This window comes from Ranitomeya imitator, chromosome 3 (genome assembly GCF_032444005.1).
Source record: "Ranitomeya imitator isolate aRanImi1 chromosome 3, aRanImi1.pri, whole genome shotgun sequence".
NCBI classification, from domain to species: Eukaryota; Metazoa; Chordata; class Amphibia; order Anura; family Dendrobatidae; genus Ranitomeya; species Ranitomeya imitator.
The window spans coordinates 763,546,642-763,571,769 of record NC_091284.1 but is presented as its reverse complement, the minus strand read 5'-3'; the positions used below and the strand labels follow the sequence as shown (position 1 = coordinate 763,571,769).

The following is a 25,128-nucleotide window of genomic DNA, read 5'->3' as shown; positions in this document are numbered from 1 at the left end:
GATGTGAGTGTTAGAGTCCTGGGTAGTGCTCCTTCCTTACCTGAGAGTGGGATACCACAGGTGAGGTGCAGTAACTCTGTGGCAACTGGACCCAAGGGGTACCACATAACCATGTTCAGAAATAGTAATAATCTACATTCAGAAATCATGAGCAGATTAAAGAAAATAATATGCAACTATTTTTATTTTCAGTACTTAAAGTGTATATTTTCTTCTAATTTGATAATTGAACAACAAATGTCTTTTATATAGCTTTTAATGTATTTTCTGTGACCTGTGTAGATGTCACTGTGCAGGAATGGGAAAGAAAGACTGAGCTATGACCTGTGCAGATGTCACTGTGCAGGGGGGAAAGACTGAGCTATGACCTGTGCAGAGGTCACTGTGCAGGGAGGTGGGGGGGAGACCGAGCTATTACCTGTGCAGAGGTCACTATGCAGAGAGGGGGAAGAAAGACTGAGCTATGACCTGTGCAGAGGTCACTGTGCAGGGGGAAGACTGATCTATGACCTGTGCAGAGGTCACAATGCAGGAAGGGGGGAGAAAGACTGAGCCATGACTTGTGCAGCGGTCACTGTGCAGGGAGGGGGAAAGACTGACCTATGACCTGTGCAGAGATCACTATGCAGAGAGGGGGAGAAAGACTGAGCTATAACTTGTGTAGAGGTCTCTGTGCAGGGAAGGGGGCAGACTGAGCTATGACCTGTGCAGAGGTCACAATGCAGGAAGAAGGGAGAAAGACTGAGCTATGACTTGTGCAGAGGTCACTATGCAGGGAAGGGGGAAGACTGAGCTATGACCTGTGCAGAGGTCACTGTGCAGGGAGGGGGAAGACTGAGCCATGACCTGTGCAGAGGTCACTATGTAGGGAGAGGGGAGACAGACTGAGCTATGACTTGTGCAGAGGTCACTCTGCAGAGGAGGGAAGACTGAGCTGGGATCTGTGCAGAAGTCACCATGCAGGGAGGGAAGGGAGGAATATAGACTGAGCCAAGACCTGTGCCGCGGTGACTGTGCAGGGAGGGGGAAGAAAGACTGAGCTATGACATCTGCCGCAGTGATTGTGCAGGGAGGGGGAAGAAAGACTGAGCTATGATCACTGCAGAGGTCACTGTGCAGGGAGGGGTAATAAAGACTGAGCTATGACCGATGCCATGGTCACTGTGCAGGGAGGGGAAGAAAGACTGAGCTATGACCTGTGCAGAGGTCACTGTGCAAGGAGGGGGAAGAAAGACTGAGCTCCACATTACCTATTGTCAGTGATGAACAATAAGTAATGGTTGACTTTGCTGCTGCTTTTTACATAGATTCTCTTCAATTCTGTTCTGTCGGTGTAATAGAGTGCAGGGTTGAGTATGTCACCACGGAACAGACAGACCAACTGTTGAGGGGAATTTATTAACAGGAGTAAGATTCTCCTCGCAGGGAGTAAACAGGGGGTTAATAGAGATAAAGCAAACAGTAAACAGTTAAGCGGAATCGAAACGAATATTCTTGTAACTTATCAGTCCAGGGCGGTCCTGACTGGAGGGTCCTTATTCCAACGTGGGTACAGTCACCAGCAGAGCTTGAAGATCCTGAAGTCTCTCCTTTGTCTCCTGGGAACTGGAGACTCCAGGGTTAAGTCTTTGCAGTCTTTTCTCCCAGTGAAGCTGGAAGCAGAATGTAACACAGCCACTCTGCTGCGAGTCTCTGTGTATTAGGCTGACAGTCTTTCTGCAGTAGCAATGCTACACACACCCTGAGCAGTTTACTTTGTCACACTCAGGGGTCCTGGCTTGTCACTGCGGTCACCGGGGCTGCGCGCTCAGGTCACTGTCAGGGGATACGTCTTCTCTGATTACGGAGGCTTCCAAATACACAATCTCACATCCAGCCTTCATTACGGCTGGTATCTCAGCCTCAGTGCCCTCACGGGGAGCACTACAGGGAGCGCGGCGCTGCAGCAGCCTGCTCTCGCTCTGGAGCGCTGTCCCCTCTGTCCCGCGCGCTCTGCTCTCGCGCTCTTTTCTGACCACACCCCTCTCTCTTCCTCTCTGCCCCCAGCAGTCACATGGTACAGAAGATGTAATGTATCATAGTGTAGAGATGGAGGAGAACACACATGGCTGTCTGGAGCTGTTAGAAGGGAAGGTGTGATCACATGCTGTAGTCATACCTCCCAACTTAGAAGGATAAAAAAGAGGGACACGTACTGTAGCAGTAAATTGTTACTATACACTAGGCCAGTACCCTACCTGTGACCAGTTCTTTATGTGGGGCTTTTGGCGGGAATCAGAGGGAGACAGTGGGTGGCAGAACTAAAGGGAGACAGTGGTGAGAATGGGAGGGTAAGATTTGGAAGGAGACACAGGGTCGCAGAGGATCTTGGCTGGGATTAGAAGGGAGATAATTATTGTGCCCTGCACCTCTTCTCTCTGTACGACTAGAAGCCAGTAGAAGTAGTGTCATCCACCCGACCTTCTGGGACAGTGGGACAGCTTCCCAAATTCGTGACAGTCCTGCTGGGTCCAGGATGGTTGGGAGCCAGGTATGTAATGTGCTGTATATCAGTATAGAGAAAGAGGAGAACACCAAGCACATTCTACAGGGGGAGAGAGGGGATTCACACATTTCTCATCATGGTTGTTTGTTACTTGTTGGAAATGAGTACAGAGATAAAGTTGTGATTTATACTGATAATTGAGTACAGGCAGCAGCATCCTGGACACACTCAGCATGTATTTCTGGAAGAGACACGTTCACAGGAGAACAGTCTGAAACTAATATGAATTGCAAACTGCACATCAGGGAATTAGAATCTGAAATAATCGATGAACATTGTAGCCTGAAACTTTTTTCTTTAAAGTAACCTCTAAGTTAAGTAAAAAGTATTTTTTTCTCCAAGTCAAAGCTCCCCAAAGCCTTAACCTTTAAAACTTAAATGGATTTTCTTTGACTTTTAAAAATATGCAGTACATGTGTTAAAAGAAAACCTTATACAGTGGGGCAAAAAAGTATTTAGTCAGTCAGCAATAGTGCAAGTTCCACCACTTAAAAAGATGAGAGGCGTCTGTAATTTACATCATAGGTAGACCTCAACTATGGGAGACAAACTGAGAAAAAAAAATCCAGAAAATCACATTGTCTGTTTTTTTAACATTTTATTTGCATATTATGGTGGAAAATAAGTATTTGGTCAGAAACAAAATTTCATCTCAATACTTTGTAATATATCCTTTGTTGGCAATGACAGAGGTCAAACGTTTTCTGTAAGTCTTCACAAGGTTGCCACACACTGTTGTTGGTATGTTGGCCCATTCCTCCATGCAGATCTCCTCTAGAGCAGTGATGTTTTTGGCTTTTCGCTTGGCAACACGGACTTTCAACTCCCTCCAAAGGTTTTCTATAGGGTTGAGATCTGGAGACTGGCTAGGCCACTCCAGGACCTTGAAATGCTTCTTACGAAGCCACTCCTTCGTTGCCCTGGCGGTGTGCTTTGGATCATTGTCATGTTGAAAGACCCAGCCACGTTTCATCTTCAATGCCCTTGCTGATGGAAGGAGGTTTGCACTCAAAATCTCACGACACATGGCCCCATTCATTCTTTCATGTACCCGGATCAGTCGTCCTGGCCCCTTTGCAGAGAAACAGCCCCAAAGCATGATGTTTCCACCACCATGCTTTACAGTAGGTATAGTGTTTGATGGATGCAACTCAGTATTCTTTTTCCTCCAAACACGACAAGTTGTGTTTCTACCAAACAGTTCCAGTTTGGTTTCATCAGACCATAGGACATTCTCCCAAAACTCCTCTGGATCATCCAAATGCTCTCTAGCAAACTTCAGACGGGCCCGGACATGTACTGGCTTAAGCAGTGGGACACGTCTGACACTGCAGTATCTGAGTCCATGGTGGCGTAGTGTGTTACTTATGGTTGGCCTTGTTACATTGGTCCCAGCTCTCTGCAGTTCATTCACTAGGTCCCCCAGCGTGGTTCTGAGATTTTTGCTCACCGTTCTTGTGATCATTCTGACCCCACGGGGTGGGAGTTTGCGTGGAGCCCCAGATCGAGGGAGATTATCAGTGGTCTTGTATGTCTTCAATTTTCTAATTATTGCTCCCACTGTTGATTTCTTCACTCCAAGCTGATTGGCTATTGCAGATTCAGTCTTCCCAGCCTGGTGCAGGGCTACAATTTTGTTTCTGGTGTCCTTTGACAGCTCTTTGGTCTTCACCATAGTGGAGTTTGGAGTCAGACTGTTTGAGGGTGTGCACAGGTGTCTTTTTATACTGATAACAAGTTTAAAAAGGTGCCATTACTACAGGTAATGAGTGGAGGAAAGAGGAGACTCTTAAAGAAGAAGTTACAGGTCTGTGAGAGCCAGAAATCTTGATTGTTTGTTTCTGACCAAATACTTATTTTCCACCATAATATGCAAAAAAAATGATAAAAAAACAGACAATGTGATTTTCTGGATTTTTTTTTTCTCAGTTTGTCTCCCATAGTTGAGGTCTACCTATGATGTAAATTACAGACGCCTCTCATCTTTTTAAGTGGTGGAACTTGCACTATTGCTGACTGACTAAATACTTTTTTGCCCCACTGTATATCCTTCACTGACCAAATCTCTTGCCTCTTCATCACAACCATCATTTACTTGACTGCTGCAGCTAATCGGTGGCTTCACAGAGACACTTGCATGTATGGCAAACTGACCACTGAGGCCAGCGATTGGCTGCAGCATTCATGCTATTGATGGGTGTGACAGCACCATTGCATGACCAACAGAGACTTTTGGAGCAGGGGGGGGGGATTTAATTTCTCAAATATACCCAGGGCAACACCTTAATTTACGCAGAAGACCGTTGTCTTATGTTATAGACAAGCAAGGAAGCAGTGAGCAAAAGAATAAAAATACGTTTCGTATGACCATTCGTATCCAATATTTTTGCTGTATCCAGGACTGCACAGATGAGATTGATTGTTGAGGAGAAAACTAAATAATTGATAGGTGGATATTTAGTGGTTTGACATCTGCTTAGAAGTCAAATTTCAGATCTCATCTTATTCAGTGATCATAAAGCTTAAATGACTAGAGTCAGTCTACATACTGATTCGAGAGTTCTGCTGTGGATCAGCTCTTTTGCAAATATCTGACAGTACTCGTTTCACTGAATGTACACAAAGCCTTGGGATTAAACCCCCATGAAGTAGTATTAATGACAGCAATACAGCTTACAGCATGATTTTACTTGGAAACAGTTGCAAAAACAAGGAGTCATATACCCTGAAGCCTATAAATTGCTCAATCCTGACGCTGCAGTCTTCACATTTACCTGATATAGCCTTTTTCGATTCCAAACATTTCTTTGTTTTCTTGTTTGTTCATCAAGTTTAACAAAGTTTTGCTTTTTCTCCATCAATGTTTTCCGACAAGAAAAGTCAACCCCTGCTGGAAGCAGGATATCCGAGAGCTTTTAGTGACCACTGGAAAATATCTGCGTATCTATGAAAAGTAGCCATGTAGTGATGGGCGGACCCTTGGATGTTCGGGTCCGTCAGGTTCAGCCGAACTTTAAAAAAAAGTTTGGTTCGGGTACCAGAACGGTATACGAGCTGGAACCTGAACTCAGACGCCATTCAAATGAACGGGGTCCCCGAATGTCCTGCATTTCCAATGCTGGTGTCTGCGTGACAGTGTGGGAAATACCAGCTCTGATCAGCGGTACGTTCGCTACCACCGTTCAAAGCACTCCAGTTCCCGCGATCTCCCACATACGCGTATGCATCCAGATATAGCTGAGTTGGGCTCTTCGTGGGATATATGGATTATCAGTGGACAGGTGAGAAATACGGTGTTTTTTTATTTTTATTTGGAAAATAATATATGGGAAAAAGAAGGTTGGGCAGTTTTTATTTCAAATAAAGGACATTACTCTGTGTGTGTTGGGGGCATCTGATAAATGCATCTCCATTACTAACCCCTGGGCTTGATCAACCGAAATTACAAAGCTGACCTCAACCCTAAAAATATTACCCAACTTGCCACTGCACCAGGGGAAGTGGGAAGATGCGCCTTTTCTGGGGCAGCTGCAGGCTGCTATTTTAGGTTGGGAAAGGGGCAAATCGCCATAAAGGTTCCCAGGGTATTAATACAGCTCATAGCTTTTTGCTTAGCCTTTACTGGTTATTATAGGGGAGACCCCCAAAAAATGTCATAGGGTTCCCACTATATTTACTATACAGCAAAGGCTAAACAGACAGATGCAGACTGTTATTATTAGCCTAGGAAAGGGCAATGGATATTGGCCCCCTACTGGACTAAGAACATCAGCCCTCAACTGCCCCAGGAATGGCACATCCACAAGACGTGCCAATTCTGATGCTTAGCCTTGCTCTTCCCACTTGCCCTGGTGCGGTGGCAATTGGGGTAATAGTATTGGGGTTGATGTCAGCTCTCTAATGTCAGCTGACATCAAGCTCAGGAGTTAGTAATGGTGAGGCATCTATAAGACACCCCCATTACTAATCCCATAGTCAAATGTAATAAAGACACAGACAGAGTAAAGTTCTTTCTTTATTTGAAATAAAACCTCCCGATCCTCTCTTAACCATTTATTCAGCGAAAATAAAAAAGCAAACTTATACTCACCGTTCTGCTGATAATCCATTAATGGCCATGTCTCACAACAATCTGGATGGTTTATTGAGCAGTCGCATCAGTGATGCGACTTCTCACCATGCCAGCGTCAACACACAGCATACCTGAGCAGAGCGTGACTGGTGGTGATGTAATTAAGGTTACTGCTGGTCACTGCAGCCACGTTCTCACGCTCTGCTCAGTGATCGTTCACCAAACCATTGTCGTACGATATGGCCATTAATGGATTATCGGCAGAAAGGAGAGTATAACTTTGCCTTGATATTTTTATTTCCATTGAATAAATGGGTCAAACTGTGTCTTTATTAAATTTGACTATGGCATTAGTAATGGGGGTGTCTTATAATGCCTGTCCATTACTAACCCCTGGGTTTGATGTAAACTGACATTACAAAGCTGACATCAACCCTAATCCTATTACCCAACTTACCAACGCACCAGGGCAAGTAGGAAGAGTCGGGCAAAGCGCCAGAATTGGCACATCTAATAGTAATGGGGGCATGTGATAGACATGTCTCCATTACTAATCCTTGGCTTGAGGTCAGCTGACATTACGAAGCTGACATCAACCCCACAACTATTACCCCACTTTCCACCGCACCAGGTTAAGTGGGAAGAGCTGGGCAAAGCACATCTAACGGATGTGCCTTTTCTGGGCAGCTGCGGGCTGCAATTTTTAGGCTTGGGAGGGCCAATATCCATGGCCCCTTTCCAGTCTGAGAATACCAGATCCAAGCTGTCCGCTTTAGCTTGGCTGGTTATCAAGAATGGGGGTGACTTCACGCCATTTTTTTAAATTATTTATTTAAATCATTTAAAAAAACTACGTATTGGACTTCAAAGGACCCATATACAGTTCTTGCACAAGGGCCTTTTTTTTTGTCTGTGCCTGCTCCTAGGCCAGTCTATTAATTTTATTGGGCTACGTACTTTACTTTTTTCCCCTGTACTAGTGTGTAGGAGAATTGAACAATTACTGTCAGGTTCACCTATAGATTACAGCTAATTTCTAGGTATTCCACCTGCAGGACTTTGTGTGATCAGCGTATTAAATATCTAAAAGTAATTTCAGTAATTCCCGTCAGATTTTCTGTAGAAATTTCTGCCAGTGAAAATCTTGTTCGATACATATCAGTGCCTTTTTTTTCCCTGTAGCTTGAATATTGATTTCTGCAAGTTCCATTCAAATGAAAGGAAAACATGCTGAAATTTCAGCAATAAATCTGCTATAATAATACCTAGAAATGGAGTTTGAGGTCTGCTGGACTGTACATTTAGGCTTAAAGGGTATATACAGTGGGGCAAAAAAGTATTTAGTCAGTCAGCAATAGTGCAAGTTCCACCACTTAAAAAGATGAGAGGCGTCTGTAATTTACATCATAGGTAGACCTCAACTATGGGAGACAAACTGAGAAAAAAAAATCCAGAAAATCACATTGTCTGTTTTTTTAACATTTTATTTGCATATTATGGTGGAAAATAAGTATTTGGTCAGAAACAAAATTTCATCTCAATACTTTGTAATATATCCTTTGTTGGCAATGACAGAGGTCAAACGTTTTCTGTAAGTCTTCACAAGGTTGCCACACACTGTTGTTGGTATGTTGGCCCATTCCTCCATGCAGATCTCCTCTAGAGCAGTGATGTTTTTGGCTTTTCGCTTGGCAACACGGACTTTCAACTCCCTCCAAAGGTTTTCTATAGGGTTGAGATCTGGAGACTGGCTAGGCCACTCCAGGACCTTGAAATGCTTCTTACGAAGCCACTCCTTCGTTGCCCTGGCGGTGTGCTTTGGATCATTGTCATGTTGAAAGACCCAGCCACGTTTCATCTTCAATGCCCTTGCTGATGGAAGGAGGTTTGCACTCAAAATCTCACGACACATGGCCCCATTCATTCTTTCATGTACCCGGATCAGTCGTCCTGGCCCCTTTGCAGAGAAACAGCCCCAAAGCATGATGTTTCCACCACCATGCTTTACAGTAGGTATAGTGTTTGATGGATGCAACTCAGTATTCTTTTTCCTCCAAACACGACAAGTTGTGTTTCTACCAAACAGTTCCAGTTTGGTTTCATCAGACCATAGGACATTCTCCCAAAACTCCTCTGGATCATCCAAATGCTCTCTAGCAAACTTCAGACGGGCCCGGACATGTACTGGCTTAAGCAGTGGGACACGTCTGACACTGCAGTATCTGAGTCCATGGTGGCGTAGTGTGTTACTTATGGTTGGCCTTGTTACATTGGTCCCAGCTCTCTGCAGTTCATTCACTAGGTCCCCCAGCGTGGTTCTGAGATTTTTGCTCACCGTTCTTGTGATCATTCTGACCCCACGGGGTGGGAGTTTGCGTGGAGCCCCAGATCGAGGGAGATTATCAGTGGTCTTGTATGTCTTCAATTTTCTAATTATTGCTCCCACTGTTGATTTCTTCACTCCAAGCTGATTGGCTATTGCAGATTCAGTCTTCCCAGCCTGGTGCAGGGCTACAATTTTGTTTCTGGTGTCCTTTGACAGCTCTTTGGTCTTCACCATAGTGGAGTTTGGAGTCAGACTGTTTGAGGGTGTGCACAGGTGTCTTTTTATACTGATAACAAGTTTAAAAAGGTGCCATTACTACAGGTAATGAGTGGAGGAAAGAGGAGACTCTTAAAGAAGAAGTTACAGGTCTGTGAGAGCCAGAAATCTTGATTGTTTGTTTCTGACCAAATACTTATTTTCCACCATAATATGCAAAAAAAATGATAAAAAAAACAGACAATGTGATTTTCTGGATTTTTTTTTCTCAGTTTGTCTCCCATAGTTGAGGTCTACCTATGATGTAAATTACAGACGCCTCTCATCTTTTTAAGTGGTGGAACTTGCACTATTGCTGACTGACTAAATACTTTTTTGCCCCACTGTATTTAGTTATCATGTCATCCATATTAGTTAATATATTCATTATTCAGTTCTTATGATAGATTTTACCATCAATTTATAAGTATGATTTCTATTTCATATTTTATTATTGATCAGTTTATAGAACCTTATACTGGTTCAGAGAGGAGACACTTGAATTACACATTGCGCACATCAATGACAAATCCTTCAGTTATAGGGAAGATTTACTGAGGTTCTCAGAGTTTGAGAACATCTTAGATAAGATATGAAAGGGTCAATGTTTTTTCCCAATCTCACTTCTCGAAAACATTAGTGATTAAGAAGAGAGCAAAGATGCAAAGAGTTTCACTGCTTTACCTAGGCCAACCCTGTTCATGGGCTTGTGGCCCAACCCTTCCATATTGGGCGGTGGACATGGATAAGATGGTTAGCAGTGTCAGGTTACCAGGTTTAGCAGGTTGTCTATCTCTTGGATAAGCTAAAATGGCTTTCTGGATTTATGAAAAGTTGTATAACTTTCTAATATACTCCAATTAGAATAATGGCTTCTCCTAAAATAGTCACTCTACCAAGAATCCCACAGCAAGGTGTATATATGGATCGCAGATTATACTGTATGTAGTGGCTAGCTTTGTCTTGTAAAAGACTTACAGGTTTGCGTTTCATCTGGAGCAGTGAGTATACCTCTTGTGGAGGTGGCAGTGTATTTTTAATATTTAGAGACTTTGTAAGATACATTTACAATTGCTCACAGTCACCACTTTTAACATTTATGTTTGGCATTAGTGAACAAGAATAATTTTTTTTTTGCAAAAGCATTGTGATTGAGCAAAAAAAAAAACTCTCCGAAAATTTGGGAAGATGTTAGTGAAACCATAGGGTGCTCATGCTGATCAGACATCCTAATTTTATTGTGCTAAAGTCAATCCTTAAACTGTTTCCTATAAAGGTATCTTCACACTGAGCGACTTTAGAACGATAACGATAGCGATCCATGACATTGCAGCGTCCTGGATAGTGATATCGTTGTGTTTGACACGCAGCAGCGATCAGGATCCCGCTGTGCCATCGCTGGTCGGAGCTAGAAGTCCAGAACTTTCTTTAGTCGCTGGATCTCCCGCAGACATCGCTGAATCGGCGTGTGCGACGCCGATCCAGCGATGTGTTCACTTGTAACCAGGGTAAACATCGGGTTACTAAGCGCAGGGCCGCGCTTAGTAACCCGATATTTACCCTGGTTACCATTGTAAAAGTAAAAAAAAAACACTACATACTTACATTCCGGTGTCTGTCACGTCCCCCGGCGTCCGCTTCCCTGCACTCCTCCTACATCCTGTGTCAACGCCGGCCGGCCGTAAAGCAGAGCACAGCGGTGACGTCACCGCTCTGCTTTACGGCTTACACAGTGCAGGGAAGCTGAAGGCGGGGGATGCGACAGACACCGGAATGTAAGTATGTAGTGTTTTTTTTTTTTTTACATTTACAATGGTAACCAGGGTAAACATCGGTTACCAGGGGACTTCGGCATTGTTGGTCGCTGGAGAGCTGTCTGTGTGACAGCTCTCCAGCGACCAAACAACGACGAAACAGCAACGCTGCAGCGTCGCTTAATGTGACGGTACCTTAATACCAAACTTCTTTGCTCCATCTACTGCAGAACCTCCATAACGTGAACTATATATTTTTAAACTGTTTAAATAATGTCTGCAATGGGAAAAGTCATGGTATTATGGAAATCATATGATGGATAGACATTAGTGATGAGCGAGTATACTCGTTGCTCGGGTCTTCCGAGCACGCTCGGGTGATCTCCGAGTATTTGTTATTGCTTGGAGAATTAGTTTTCTTTGCCTCAGCTGCATGATTTATGGCTGCTAGAGAGGCTGAATACATGTGAGGAACGCCTGTTAGGGAATTCACACATATTTTCAGGCTGTCCAGAAGCCGTAAATCATGTATTTTCAAATCATCTTGATATATTCAATATCAAGTAAGCATGTCAGATGCAGAAGTCCCGCACTTACATAGTTTGGCTAAGATCAATTAGGTAATTACTAGTTGTCTAAGGAATGTTCTGCCACTCTGAATGCATTTGGAAATGCAAATCATCAAAATCCGCTGCTGGCAGCTCTTTTGCAGTTGCCGACCAATGATGTTCCAGATATGCTCGATAGAAGACAAGTCTGGAGATGCTACAGATCATGGTAGCACGTTTATGCCTCGCAGGTTGCTTATAGTAGCACTAGCAACATGTGGCCTAGTGATGTTGTGTTCACAAATATCTTCAGGGACACTTTGAAGAAATGGTCATAACACCAGTTCCACGAAGAAATCAATGTAACGCTGAGCCGTTAGTGTACCTAGAATGAAGACTAGAGTGGTCCAGCTATGGTATATTGTACCACCCCTCACCATAATACCAGGAGTAAGACTGGTGAGACATTCTCTTGTAAAGGCCTCTCTTTGGCAGTACGCACATTATTCCTGTGATGCCCCAGGGTCCTGGTTGTCACAGTGACATTGCTTTCCTCACAGGGCGAGTGATGTCATGCTTGGAAGCGATGGAGGATTCCTTTTGACAGGTAATCAGCACATACAACACCGTTCTAACTTCGGGCCAGAAGGGGGAGCTCTACACCCGACTTAAGGGGAGTTGCTCTCTCTGGTCGGGAGGAGGCGTTAGTTGCTAGGCAGTTGCTAGGCAGTTAGGAGGAGTTTGTCACTTGGTGCCAGACAGCAGACTGGAGCAGTCTGAGGCAGAAGGATGAGTGAGGGGCCGTACAGCCTGAAGTGCTGTAGGTACTAGATAGCGAGATACAGAAGGAAGAACAGCCCGTAGCTAACGTGCCGGAGAGAGAAGCACAGGAGAGTGACAACAGGGGAGAATAGCTGGGACTGGGCTACATCCCTGATTGAGCACAGACACCGGTAGCTGGAAGACTGAGGCTTTTGTGGGACTCTAAGACACATAGCAGAGACCGGCAGGACAGCTGGATTAAACATCACCTGTTCACCCTAACACCCTGGAAACACAGTGACACATAGAGCCCGGGTCGTGATAGAGACCCTGTAAAAAGGCTCGAGCCACCTGTCATAAGTGTTTGTGTCCCAGTTCAATAAAGGACATAGATAACTGAGAGGACCTTGCTATAAAGCCATAGGCAGTAAGGGACTATAACAACACAGCACTAGAAGGAAGGCTTTTAACTCCACCTGATAAAGCTGGAGTCTGAACTCACTTCCAAGGAGGCTGGACCCTGCCTGTACCTGTGATCTGGTGCCCTGGACTTTGGCTACCTGCTACCATCAGTAAACCAGGTAAAAAGACTGTACAACTGCATCCTTCATTCTTTACTGCACCACTCACCATCCTCCATCTATTGATCGGGAGCCATGGGGACCTACTTCACCTGTGGGAAGTTATACCATCCGGCTGCCATAACATCACCCCAGAGGACCCCTTTAAGCAGCGTTGATCCACACTGACCGAATACCACAGATGGCATCACAAACTTTCCTTATTTCTACAAATTTCTTTAAAGACTATCCCTTTAACAAGGGCACCCAGGGCCATGGACCGGGTCACCACGGCCGTGACACGTCCCTTTAAGTAACGGACCCGTTACCGAGTACCCCACGCCCCTGGCGGGCGTTTCATTCCCAAACCAATCTATGGCTATCAGTACATCTACAAAAGTGTGACTTCTAAATGAAGATAGATCTTCATTCCAGCCTCTATTGCCATCTTGCTCTGTACCATGATAGCTTTTGAGAGCAATGGTGTTAGGTAAGTTGAACACCTGTACCTGGACGTCTGGCTCGTAGCTCATTGTTGTGCAAACGTTTTCTGATGGTTACAGACTGACACCGTGTGACAACTTAGGCTTGGCACGTGATGTCTAATTTCACTTGCAGTACAGAATAAATAGCTATGCGTCGTTCATGTAATCTAGCGATTAGTCGTGCAGAGGTTCGCCTTTGGGCATCTCATGCTGTCATTCAAATTCGTCATTTTCAGGAACATCCAAGGTACCAAAGACTTCTCTTAGGGATAAAAGGTAGCTTTAATTCCATTTTTAAAAAACACATGACAAAACTACAAAAGTGAGGTAGATGATGCGATGCTTCGGCCACAATAGGCCTTTTTCAAGCCAGAAATACAGATAATAAGAATTTGGTCATATCAACCATTTTTCTTGTTTGTATTTCTGGCTTGTTGAAAAAGGGCTATTATGGCCGAAATGTTGCATCATGAACCTCACTTTTGTAGTTTTGTATTTTTTAAAAATGGAATAAAAGCTACGTGCTATCCCCATGAGAAGTCTCCAGTGTCTCAGATCTTCTTGAAATAGTGTCGGCTTGGACCTCGTGGGGGGTCACCCCACGTTTGCAGAATGGCCACTGGTGCATGACAGATGTCCACTGGATTCAAGTTTGGCTTTGTTCTTTGTTCTAGGATACGCAGGTTTCAAAGTTGAAGAATTTTTGCCCTTCTCAGGTTGCGACAAGTTGCAATAACTGGCAATTTGACACACAGGAGGAATCCCACACTCATCATACAAGATTTTATCTGATTTTTGATGTTTCATTTGTCTACAAAAAATGTGTTTTCATTCCCCTCCCATACACCACAGATTGGAGCAAGGTGCCTGAAAATTTGATCCAAACAAGTGATAATCCAGCACCTTAGGTTAAAAGTTTTCAATTCTTTATTGAGTCTATTTTAAAAAAACCAAAACAAAACACATTTTAGCAGCATCTCCCGAACATGTTACGAACCGCCAATACGTTTCAAGCTAAGTATGGCTCTTGATAACAGAATTTTAAGCATTTAACCCACGGTGCTGGATTATCTCTTCTTTGGATCTTTATAGCCATGGACTGACTTTTCCATATGCACTGACCATTATACGGCATAGTCTAACTATAACTTTAAACATTTTCACTTGATTTACAGCTTGACCTTCTTGGTATATTTTCAACATTGAGGAGAGCATATAATGTACCGTATAACTAGTGCAATCAACATGTAGCTGCGTCACCCGTAGAAAAAACCCAGAGATGCAGCCTACAGCTAAGGCCTCTTTCACATATCCATGCTTGCAGTATATGTGATTTTTTTCACAGATTCCTCACGTGCCCATTATAACCCAGTCTTTTTCTGGAAGCATGGATGACAAAGGCCAATAAAAGTCTATGGGTCCATGAAAAACGTACGGATGGCCTCCATGCAAAGCATATGAGAAGCTGTGTAATTCAATTCTTTCTTTAACCATACCGGAAAAACGCTGATGGTAAACACGGGCACACGGATGACACATTAATGCAAAACACTGATGGCACTAGTACCGTTTTTAAACACGGACGTGTAAAGTAAAGCCATGTTCACACGTTCAGTATTTAGTCAGTATTTTACCTCAGTATTTGTAAGCCAAAACCAGGAGTGGAACAATCAGAGGAAAAGTATAATAGAAACATATGCACCACTTCTGTATTTATCACCCACTCCTGGTTTTGGCTTCCAAATACTGAGGTAAAATACTGAACGTGTGAACATGGCTCTAAGGTTGAGAATGAAAGTGAGTTACGTCTTGTTGGTGGATGTCACTTAAGAGGACGGTGACTGTGTTGGGTTCTTAGGAAAACCCTAAATGGGAATCATTTGGCCGTTACTCTAATGGATGTTTGTAATTGTCGTCTTTTACTGGGATTGTGGCTGTCGCTGTGGCGCAGATAAAACCTTTCTTAAATTAACACTCAAGCAAGAGATCATGGCGTAGAAAGTGAATGTAATGCAACAAAGCCATTATTTGTATTGTTAGGTAATGAATTAGACTCTTCTGCACCAGGATATCTTTTGCATTATAAGAATCATATAGTTAGTGAAGTTCTTACAGCTTTCCTGTATCAGGGTCCTGTAACCAGCTCTCTGGTGGTCTTTAAATGTAATTGATGAGGTGGTCCCTGGTGTGCGTTCTCTGTGCTGTTTCCATAGAAGATCGGAAGGATTTCATTTTGGAATCAGGAGCGCTCCGTTGCAAGGTGTAAGGTAATTGTGTGCAGACTTGTGGTTATGTGGTGGCCACTAATCTGTCACACCTTGGAGTATTAATCATGTCATTCATAGCATGGTATACTGTAAGGGAAGAAGTCCTCCTGATTTTGTAAGCTGCAATCTGATGAAGTTTCTGGATAATCTCTCATGTACTCTACTGCTCCTCTTTAATCTTTTAGCCTTCAACACAACGAGGTGCGAGAAATTACAAAAAGAGAAGGAGGAATTGGAAATCAAATTTGATAATGAAGTGAAGAAACTGGAACATCATCAGCAAGAAGAATTGCAGTCACTGAAGGAGCGACTACAGCATCAATATGATAGAGAAATGGAGCATTTGCGGCTGGAGCAGAGCTCCCAACTACTCCAGATCCGCTCCCAACACCAAGGCCAGGTCAGTACAAGTCTGTTATTGTTTGGAATGGGACAGGTAAGGGGAGAATAGTCCTTACCTATAGGAATAAAATATCCACTTTGTACCGCTATGTCTTAGGCTGGTTTCACATTTGCGCTTTTTTTTTGCGTTTTTGCGCTAAAAAACGCAAAAAAATGCATGCGTTTTTTTCCCCTATACTTAACATTAAAAACGCATGCGGTTTTTTGCATGCGTTTTGATGCGTTTTTGCAACGCATGCATTTTTTCTCTGCATGCGTTGTATTGCAGAAATGCAACATGTAGTAATTTTAGCAGCGTTTTTTTGCCGCAAAAAAACGCATGCGTTTTTAAGCACATGCGTTTGCATGCGTTTTTATAGAAAAACACAAGAATACACACTGATAAGCCACCCCCAAACCCTAACCCTAACCCTAGGGATCCTAACCCTAACCCCAAGGGTTAGGGTTAGGATCCCTAGGGTTAGGGTTAGAGTTTGGGTTAGGGTTAGAGTTTGTGTTAGGGTTAGGGTTAGAGTTTGTGCTTTAGGGTTAGGGTTAGTGTTAGAGTTTGTGTTTTAGGGTTAGGGTTAGAGTTTGTGTTAGAGTTTGTTAGAGTTTGTGTTAGGGTTAGGGTTAGAGTTTGGGTTAGGGTTAGAGTTTGGGTTAGGGTTAGAGTTTGTGGGTTAGGGTTAGGGTTAGAGTTTGTGTTAGAGTTTGTTAGAGTTTGTGTTAGGGTTAGGGTTAGAGTTTGGGTTAGGGTTAGAGTTTGTGTTTTAGGGTTAGGGTTAGAGTTTGTGTTAGAGTTTGTGTTAGAGTTTGTGTTAGGGTTAGGGTTAGAGTTTGTGTTAGGGTTAGAGTTTGTGTTAGAGTTTGTGTTAGAGTTTGTGTTAGAGTTTGTGTTAGGGTTAGAGTTTGTGTTTTAGGGTTAGGGTTAGAGTTTGTGTTAGAGTTTGTGTTAGGGTTAGGGTTAGAGTTTGGGTTAGTGTTAGGGTTAGAGTTTGGGTTAGGGTTAGAGTTTGTGTTTTAGTGTTAGGGTTAGGGTTAGAGTTTGTGTTTTAGGGTTAGGGTTAGGATCCCTAGGGTTACTAGGGATCCTAACCCTAACCCTAACCCTAGGTATTTCTGTTTATAGTGGGTTTTCTAGTTGATTTTGATGATTGGCAGCTGTACACACTTCTCATCATGCATTTCAAAAACGCAGGAAAAAAACGCTTGTAAACGCGTCAAAACGCCGCGTTTGCGTTAAAACATGCAAAAACGCATGCGCCTAAAAAACGCAGCGTTTAAACGCGTTTTTGCACCAAATGCGTTTGCATTTAAAACGCTGCAGATCAAAACGCAAGTGTGAAACCAGCCTTACTCAAGTCTAAAATTTGTCTGGCACATGTCTTCTTCCTGACAGGACTCAACGGTGCAGAATGTAACAAACAGATATCTGTGGCTGATCACTTCTAGATCTTTTTTTTTTTACAGTTTTTCCCCTCACTTACGCAGTAAGAGTACCTCCATTTTGTTCAATCCCATAATAAGTTTCCCCAAAAATAATATATTACAGATATGCCTATGACCCCAGTAAAGTAATAGAATTCCCTTTTGTGCCCAAATACCGTAGTAATGCCCTCCAATTACCTAACACTGGCACCATATAGTAGTAATGTCTACTATTTACTTCTCTCATACAGCTGTAATGTATAGAGTAAAAATTTTCCTCTTTGTGGCCCCAAACATTAAGTGTCCCCCTATGTGACACCCACACATTAATAATTTCCCCCAAGTGTCCTCTGTCCATTAACAATTGCATCCTTTGTGGCTCCCATAGAGTAGTAATGTCCGTAATTCAATAATAGTGGCTTCAAAGTGGTCCTTTTCACACAGCGGACAAAGAGGCCAATGTCTCATCTGTCTCTGCTCCCTCGACGCGTGGCTCGATGTTCTGTCTTCTTCTGGGGCAGGTGGCTGCCTGTAATAGGATGGTGAAGTCCTCGGTAGCTGCGGGCCTTGCATAGGCCTGAGGCTTGTATAGGTAATGTCGAGCAGGGAACCAGGGGCTCTTTGCTCCGCAATAATTTTCAGCTCATTGTTCATCCTGACCACTATTGGATCTCATTCTTGTCTGGTTTTGACCATACTCACACTCACTATGTCGACAATCTTTATTTCTCTGGTTATTCTACATATTCTACATAGTTATAAACATTGAGCACCTAAACACCCACTAAGGAGGGCATTTGGAGGTTTGTGTCAGAAAATGAACCTCTGACCACTATTACCAATTACAACATTATTCATCAGAAAATTTTTAAACAATTTTAGAAAAACATCCAAAGTAAAATATCTTCTTTGGTATGTATAAATTTGTGTCTTCTACTTTCTAAAGTACTAAAAGACCTAGGGAAAAAAAATAACACTCCCTTCTCCTGTTCACTGCCAATCCAGTAGCAGAAGTCGTGCCAGTCCTTGTTTTCAAACATGTCGCTACTATAACGAATCGGTGTATAACACATCTGGCACCTCCCAGATATGAAGCGGGCTCAGCTCCATACATGAAAAAGAAAAGTACTGATAATACTATAATTAAATTGGGGTGGCGGACTGAACACCTGGTCCGACATTTGTGTAAACAAAAGACGAAAAGGTTAGCGGCACTCACCAGTGAAGATAAAACGGACATTCTTTATTCAAATCCTTTAAAACATTGCAGCGAGGAGAGGAGTATCGGGTGCGGCTGTGCAGACGACGGCCATTTCGGGTCTGAGTATCATTCCACGAGTCTGAGCAGGCGGTGAGTACATTTCCTTTTAACTCATAAAATTAAGATATCATCAAAATGGACAATAAGAGAAATAACTACTATTCAGGCGATTCTGGTCTAACAGATATTTGAAATTTTTGCTGCGCCCATACTGTATTAATGGACTTAGTGACGCTACTTCTTGCAAGTCTGCATCACAACTTAAGAAACACCAGTATGTTTCATGGTTGACCATATCATTTTATCCATAGGACCATACTCAAAATTAAAGGTGAGTTTTTTCTTCTTTTTTTTTCCCCCCAATGCGTTCCCCACATCTTTTGCCTCTGTGGGTTTTTCTACAAAGAAAAAACGATCAGACATCTATTCGTCAGGTTCAGGGATCATGTTCAAACAATAGAGACAGGTAAAGCATTTCCAAAATTTATACAACACATGCGAGAGATTACTCTTATTGTCCATTTTGATGACGTTTTAATTGTATGAGTTAAATGGAAATGTTCTCACAATTCACAGTTAAGGGGTTAAAACTACTTTCACAATGCTGATGCTATAAAACACAACTGCGTTTTCGCAAGTGAAAATATTCCGTGTCAGAAGCTGCATTTTTGCTATCTGGGAACGTGAACTAAAGGACCATTTAGCCTGCGAGATTAATATGAAGGAGCTTTCTTAGGAACCCTAGTTTCCCAATGATTGTGTAGTCTAAACAGGCTGCTGATCAATAGGTGAATGAGCAAAATGTTATTTTGTCAATTTGTGATGTACAAAAGATCATCGTTCTCAGCAGCACATCGTTCTGTGTAACAAAACCAGCGGTGGCGAGAACAATGGCAGCCTGTGTGTAATGAATGATCCATTATTTCATTATTTAGTGTATATCCGAAGCCACATCAGCCTGTGTAAACAGGCTTTTGAATGACAGCAGACCAGCGAGCATGTTGTCTGTCGAATAAAACGGCGCAGTGCAAAATATCCTAAGGTTCTAAGAATCAAAGAAAATAATTTGATGCAGAATGAAGCAAGAGCTATGGGTGGACCCACAATTGAGCAACGTGTATGAGAATCCACCACTAATGAGGTCTCCTCTATCCATTATTCTCATTACACCTTATTGTTTCAGAACTTTTGGCAATGCCGTTCCTTGCAATGTTCCCAAAGTCAGAGCACAGTATCGTAACACTTTGACTTTCTGATGATCTCGGATCTAATCGACTGCCTGTGGTCCCTGCATTTAGGACACCACATGATATCATATGGTAGATTCTCAGAAGTCTTCCTCATGCTCTCAGTAGGAAATAAGACTCGCTGGCCATAACAGTGACTTACTTGCCATATGTACTCATAATTAGCAGCATTCCCTGTGTAATTGGTAATTATGTGTTACGGTAGATTCTGCTTGTAACACTTGTATTACCCAGAATGATGGATGTTCATTTCACATGTGCTGCACCCTCCCGGAGGAATATATAGCTAGCTTTTAATACCCGCACCTTAATCTATCATTTATAGACATGTCTAAATACTGATGCTATGTAGCTGCCAGCAGTTCATATATTACGGGGGTGAAATGCGTGGAGACATGCCTGTGCCCTATAATTGGAAATATCTGACACCCTGACAACGAGCAGATCTATTCGATAAGAGTTCAGTAATAATACAGCAGCAATTCATCATTGATTGATCCCCACAGATATAGAGAATCAGATTACAGAACATTACGAACCCTTCCATACAACGATGCCGAACACTGAACAGACAACATCTGCATATGGCAAACATCAGCAATACTCAGGCACCCACAAAACAATTCTCTTTTTTTCAGCTACTAGTTCTTTATGTGAAATGAGTCTGAACCCAGAAGAAACCCATGAAAAGCAGAGATCACATAAACTCCTTGCAGATGTTGTCCTTGGTGGGATTTCAACACAGGACCCCAGCCCTGCAAGCAGAGGTGTAGCTAAGGGTTCAGCTCAGGGGTCGTGAAACATTTAACTAACCGGTAATCCCGATTACAACTATGGGGGTGCACTGATATTACCGCCACTTGTTAGGGATATTTGGCTTTTGATGCAACCTCGATGAGCTGGAGCATTATCGTCCATGAAGATGAAATTAGGTCTGTGTTGTTCGTGCAGAGGCACAATGACTAGATTAATGATGTTATTTAAGTAGTAGGGGCTTATCACTGTACCATTCATAAAGTGTAGGACAGTTTTGTGTTTACTAGACACACCTGCCCACACTGTAATACCACCACCAAAGGCTCGTCCGTTGACAAAAGTGGCAGATGCATAGAGATCTCCTTGACATCTCCAATATCATTTCTGATCATCGTGAATGAACTTTCATCAGGGAACAGATTTGAGGCCCACTGGTCCCTAGTCCAGCGTAGATGCTCCCTGTGATGACGCTTGTGCCTGGTGGTGTGGTCAGGTACCCTTTCAGGTCATCTAGCCCACAGACTACGCTGATATGAATGGTTTAGAATGGTCTGCCGTGACACTTGGGTGTCTACCACCTGCTTTAAATGTGCCTGGAGTTGTTTGGCCTTCATCAACCGGTTCGGAAGGGCATTGTTCACAATGAAGCAGTCATCAGTGTGGGATGTGGCCAAAGGACATTCACTTCTCTGCCTTTCTGTGACACCTCTAGTCTATCTGTATCTCTGATACAACCTGCTGATGACTCTGTGACACTCTAAAGGTACCTTCACACATAACGATATTGTTAACGATATCGTTGCTATTTGTGACGTAGCAACGATATCGTTAATGAAATCGTTCTGTGTGACAGCGACCAACGATCAGGCCCCTGCTGGGAGATCGTTGGTCGCTGAACAAAGTCCAGAACTTTATTTCGTCGCTGGACTCCCTGGAGACATCGCTGGATCGGCGTGTGTGACACCGATCCAGCGATGTCTTCACTGGTAACCAGGGTAAACATCGGGTAACTAAGCGCAGGGCCGCGCTTAGTAACCCGATGTTTACCCTGGTTACCATGCTAAAAGTAGAAAAAAACAAACACTAGATACTTACCTACCGCTGTCTGTCCTCCAGCGCTGCGCTCTGCTTCTCTGCTATCCTCCTGCACTGGCTGTGAGCCGGAAAGCAGAGCGGTGACGTCACCGCTCTGCTTTCCGGCTCACAGCCAGTACAGGAGGAGTGCAGAGCACAGCGCTGGAGGACAGACGGCTGTAGGTAAGTATGTAGTGTTTGTTTTTTTACTTTTAGGATGGTAACCAGGGTAAACATCGGGTTACTAAGCGCGGCCCTGCGCTTAGTTACCCGATGTTTACCCTGGTTACCAGCAAAGACATCGCTGAATCGGTGTCACACACGCCGATTCAGCGATGTCTACGGGGAGTCCAGCGACGAAATAAAGTTCTGGACTTTCTTCCCCGACCAGCGATCTCCCAGCAGGGGCCTGATCGCTGCTGCCTGTCACACTGGACGATATCGCTAGCGAGGACGCTGCAACGTCACGGATCGCTAGCGATATCGTCTAGTGTGACAGTACCTTTAAGCTCAGTGGCCGCTTCCATCTGAGAACATCCTGCTTGAAGCCTCACAATGGCGAGGTACTGATCATCAATTGTAGTCTTGGTCTCATAATGTCAAAATGTGAACAGCATGATGAGGAGGATGGTTTAACTACCAATTCTAATTGAACAACAAAATGTATTGGCCGATTCATGGATCAAACACCTGTTGTGAATTTTGCCAATAAGCTCCTTGTTAGAGAACAGCAAGTTGTGCAAAAAGTACTGAAACATTGAACAAGTGTACATGGGCTTTCAAAGGTTTAGAGATGGTCACATTAAGTTCACTTGAAAAGGTTAGAGGGCATTTTAGGATCATTGTGAAATTTCACCCTAAAGCCAAATATCCCTAACTTTTTGTGAGTAGTGTATATACAGTTAGGTCCATATATATTTGGACAGAGACAACATTTTTCTAATTTTGGTTATAGACTTTACCACAATGAGTTTTAAACAAAACAATTCAGATGCAGTTGAAGTTCAGACTTTCAGCTTTCATTTGAGGGTATCTGTCATACCGGCCTCCTCTGATGCTTCTCCTATCAGTCCCGCTCTCTCCATTTCTCCTCGCCGCCCTCAGTGTCGCACCGGTTCCCCGCGTCCTCTTCCTGCTGCTCGGGGATTTCGGCGTGGGGTGCGCGCTCCTCTTCCCTCCCGTCCTGTACCTGCTCCACACATGCGCCTTAGGACGCGGGCGTGCACTTCTTCCTCCAGTTAACCATTTCGGACCCTCCCTGCTCCTGTCTCCTCCAATCAGGTACTTCTTTGGGCTATATCAGGCCTCGCCTCCATAATGGAGGTGCCTGATTGTTGTCTGCAGTTTGTACCTTCGTTTGGCCCTGTCTGGTTCAGATCCTTTTCTGCGCCAGTCTGGTCCATGTTCTCAGGCTCATTCTCCTCCTGTCTTCCCTCCGTTTTCCCAGCCTGTCTACCTTGGTTTGTCCCTTCTGTCCTTTCCAGAGCCGTCCCTCTTGGTGCCAGCTGTTGCGGTATTGTTCCCCTCAGGCCTGCTCCCCAACTATCCCTGTATAGGGGTTGTCATCGCGGGTTCGCTCGTCCCTGGGTGTATCAGTACCGTGACCCAGAGGGTCCACTGTTATGGCTGGCAATCAGGCAACACAGCGTGCAGTAATCAGCGCACATACAGAGATCTGGCAATAACCAAAAACAATAGAACGAGCTCTGAGACGTGGAATCTCTGTAGACTGCAGTACCTGATCTATCCTCACACAACTATAAGCAGCAGTGGATTGCGCCTATCACTACCTATGCAACTCGGCACTGCCTGAGGAGCTGACTAGCCTGAAGATAGAAATACAAGCCTGACTTACCTCAGAGAAATACCCCAAAGGAATAGGCAGCCCCCCACATATAATGACTGTTAGCAAGATGAAAAGACAAACGTAGGAATGAAATAGATTCAGCAAAGTGAGGCCCGATATTCTAGACAGAGCGAGGATAGCAAAGAGAACTATGCAGTCTACAAAAAACCCTAAAACGAAAACCACGCAAAGGGGCAAAAAGACCCACCGTGCCGAACTAACAGCACGGCGGTGCACCCCTTTGCTTCTCAGAGCTTCCAGCAAAAGTTAATAGCAAGCTGGACAGAAAAAACAGAAAACAAACTAGAAGCACTTATCTAGCAGAGTAGCAGGCCCAAGGAAAGATGCAGTAGCTCAGATCCAACACTGGAACATTGACAAGGAGCAAGGAAGACAGACTCAGGTGGAGCTAAATAGCAAGGCAGCCAACGAGCTCACCAAAACACCTGAGGGAGGAAGCCCAGAGACTGCAATACCACTTGTGACCACAGAAGTGAACTCAGCCACAGAATTCACAACAGTACCCCCCCCTTGAGGAGGGGTCACCGAACCCTCACCAGAACCCCCAGGCCGACCAGGATGAGCCACATGAAAGGCACGAACAAGATCTGGGGCATGGACATCAGAGGCAAAAACCCAGGAATTATCTTCCTGAGCATAACCCTTCCATTTGACCAGATACTGGAGTTTCCGTCTAGAGACACGAGAATCCAAAATCTTCTCCACAATATACTCCAATTCCCCCTCCACCAAAACAGGGGCAGGAGGCTCCACAGATGGAACCATAGGTGCCACGTATCTCCTCAACAACGACCTATGGAATACATTATGTATGGAAAAGGAGTCTGGGAGGATCAGACGAAAAGACACAGGATTGAGAATCTCAGAAATCCTATACGGACCAATAAAACGAGGTTTAAATTTAGGAGAGGAAACCTTCATAGGAATATGACGAGAAGATAACCAAACCAGATCCCCAACACGAAGTCGGGGTCCCACACGGCGTCTGCGATTAGCGAAAAGCTGAGCCTTCTCCTGGGACAAGGTCAAATTGTCCACTACCTGAGTCCAGATCTGCTGCAACCTGTCCACCACAGAATCCACACCAGGACAGTCCGAAGACTCAACCTGTCCTGAAGAGAAACGAGGATGGAACCCAGAATTGCAGAAAAATGGAGAGACCAAGGTAGCCGAGCTGGCCCGATTATTAAGGGCGAACTCAGCCAACGGCAAAAATGACACCCAATCATCCTGGTCAGCGGAAACAAAACATCTCAGATATGTTTCCAAGGTCTGATTGGTTCGTTCGGTCTGGCCATTAGTCTGAGGATGGAAGGCCGAGGAGAAAGATAGGTCAATGCCCATCCTACCACAAAAGGCTCGCCAGAACCTCGAGACAAACTGGGAACCTCTGTCCGAAACAATATTCTCAGGAATGCCATGTAAACGAACCACATGCTGGAAGAACAAAGGCACCAAATCAGAGGAGGAAGGCAATTTAACCAAGGGCACCAGATGGACCATTTTAGAAAAGCGATCACAGACCACCCAAATGACC

General features: G+C 43.9%; 1 protein-coding gene across 1 annotated transcript in view; it reads left to right on the top strand.

The window, feature by feature from the left end:
- Positions 1–25,128, top strand: part of MTUS2 (microtubule associated scaffold protein 2) — a 957,846-nt gene that overhangs the window by 864,395 nt on the left and 68,323 nt on the right. The window contains exon 9 of the mRNA XM_069759018.1: positions 15,760–15,974. Within this exon, the coding sequence (XP_069615119.1) occupies positions 15,760–15,974 (215 nt within the window). The remainder of the gene's footprint in view (positions 1–15,759; positions 15,975–25,128) is intronic.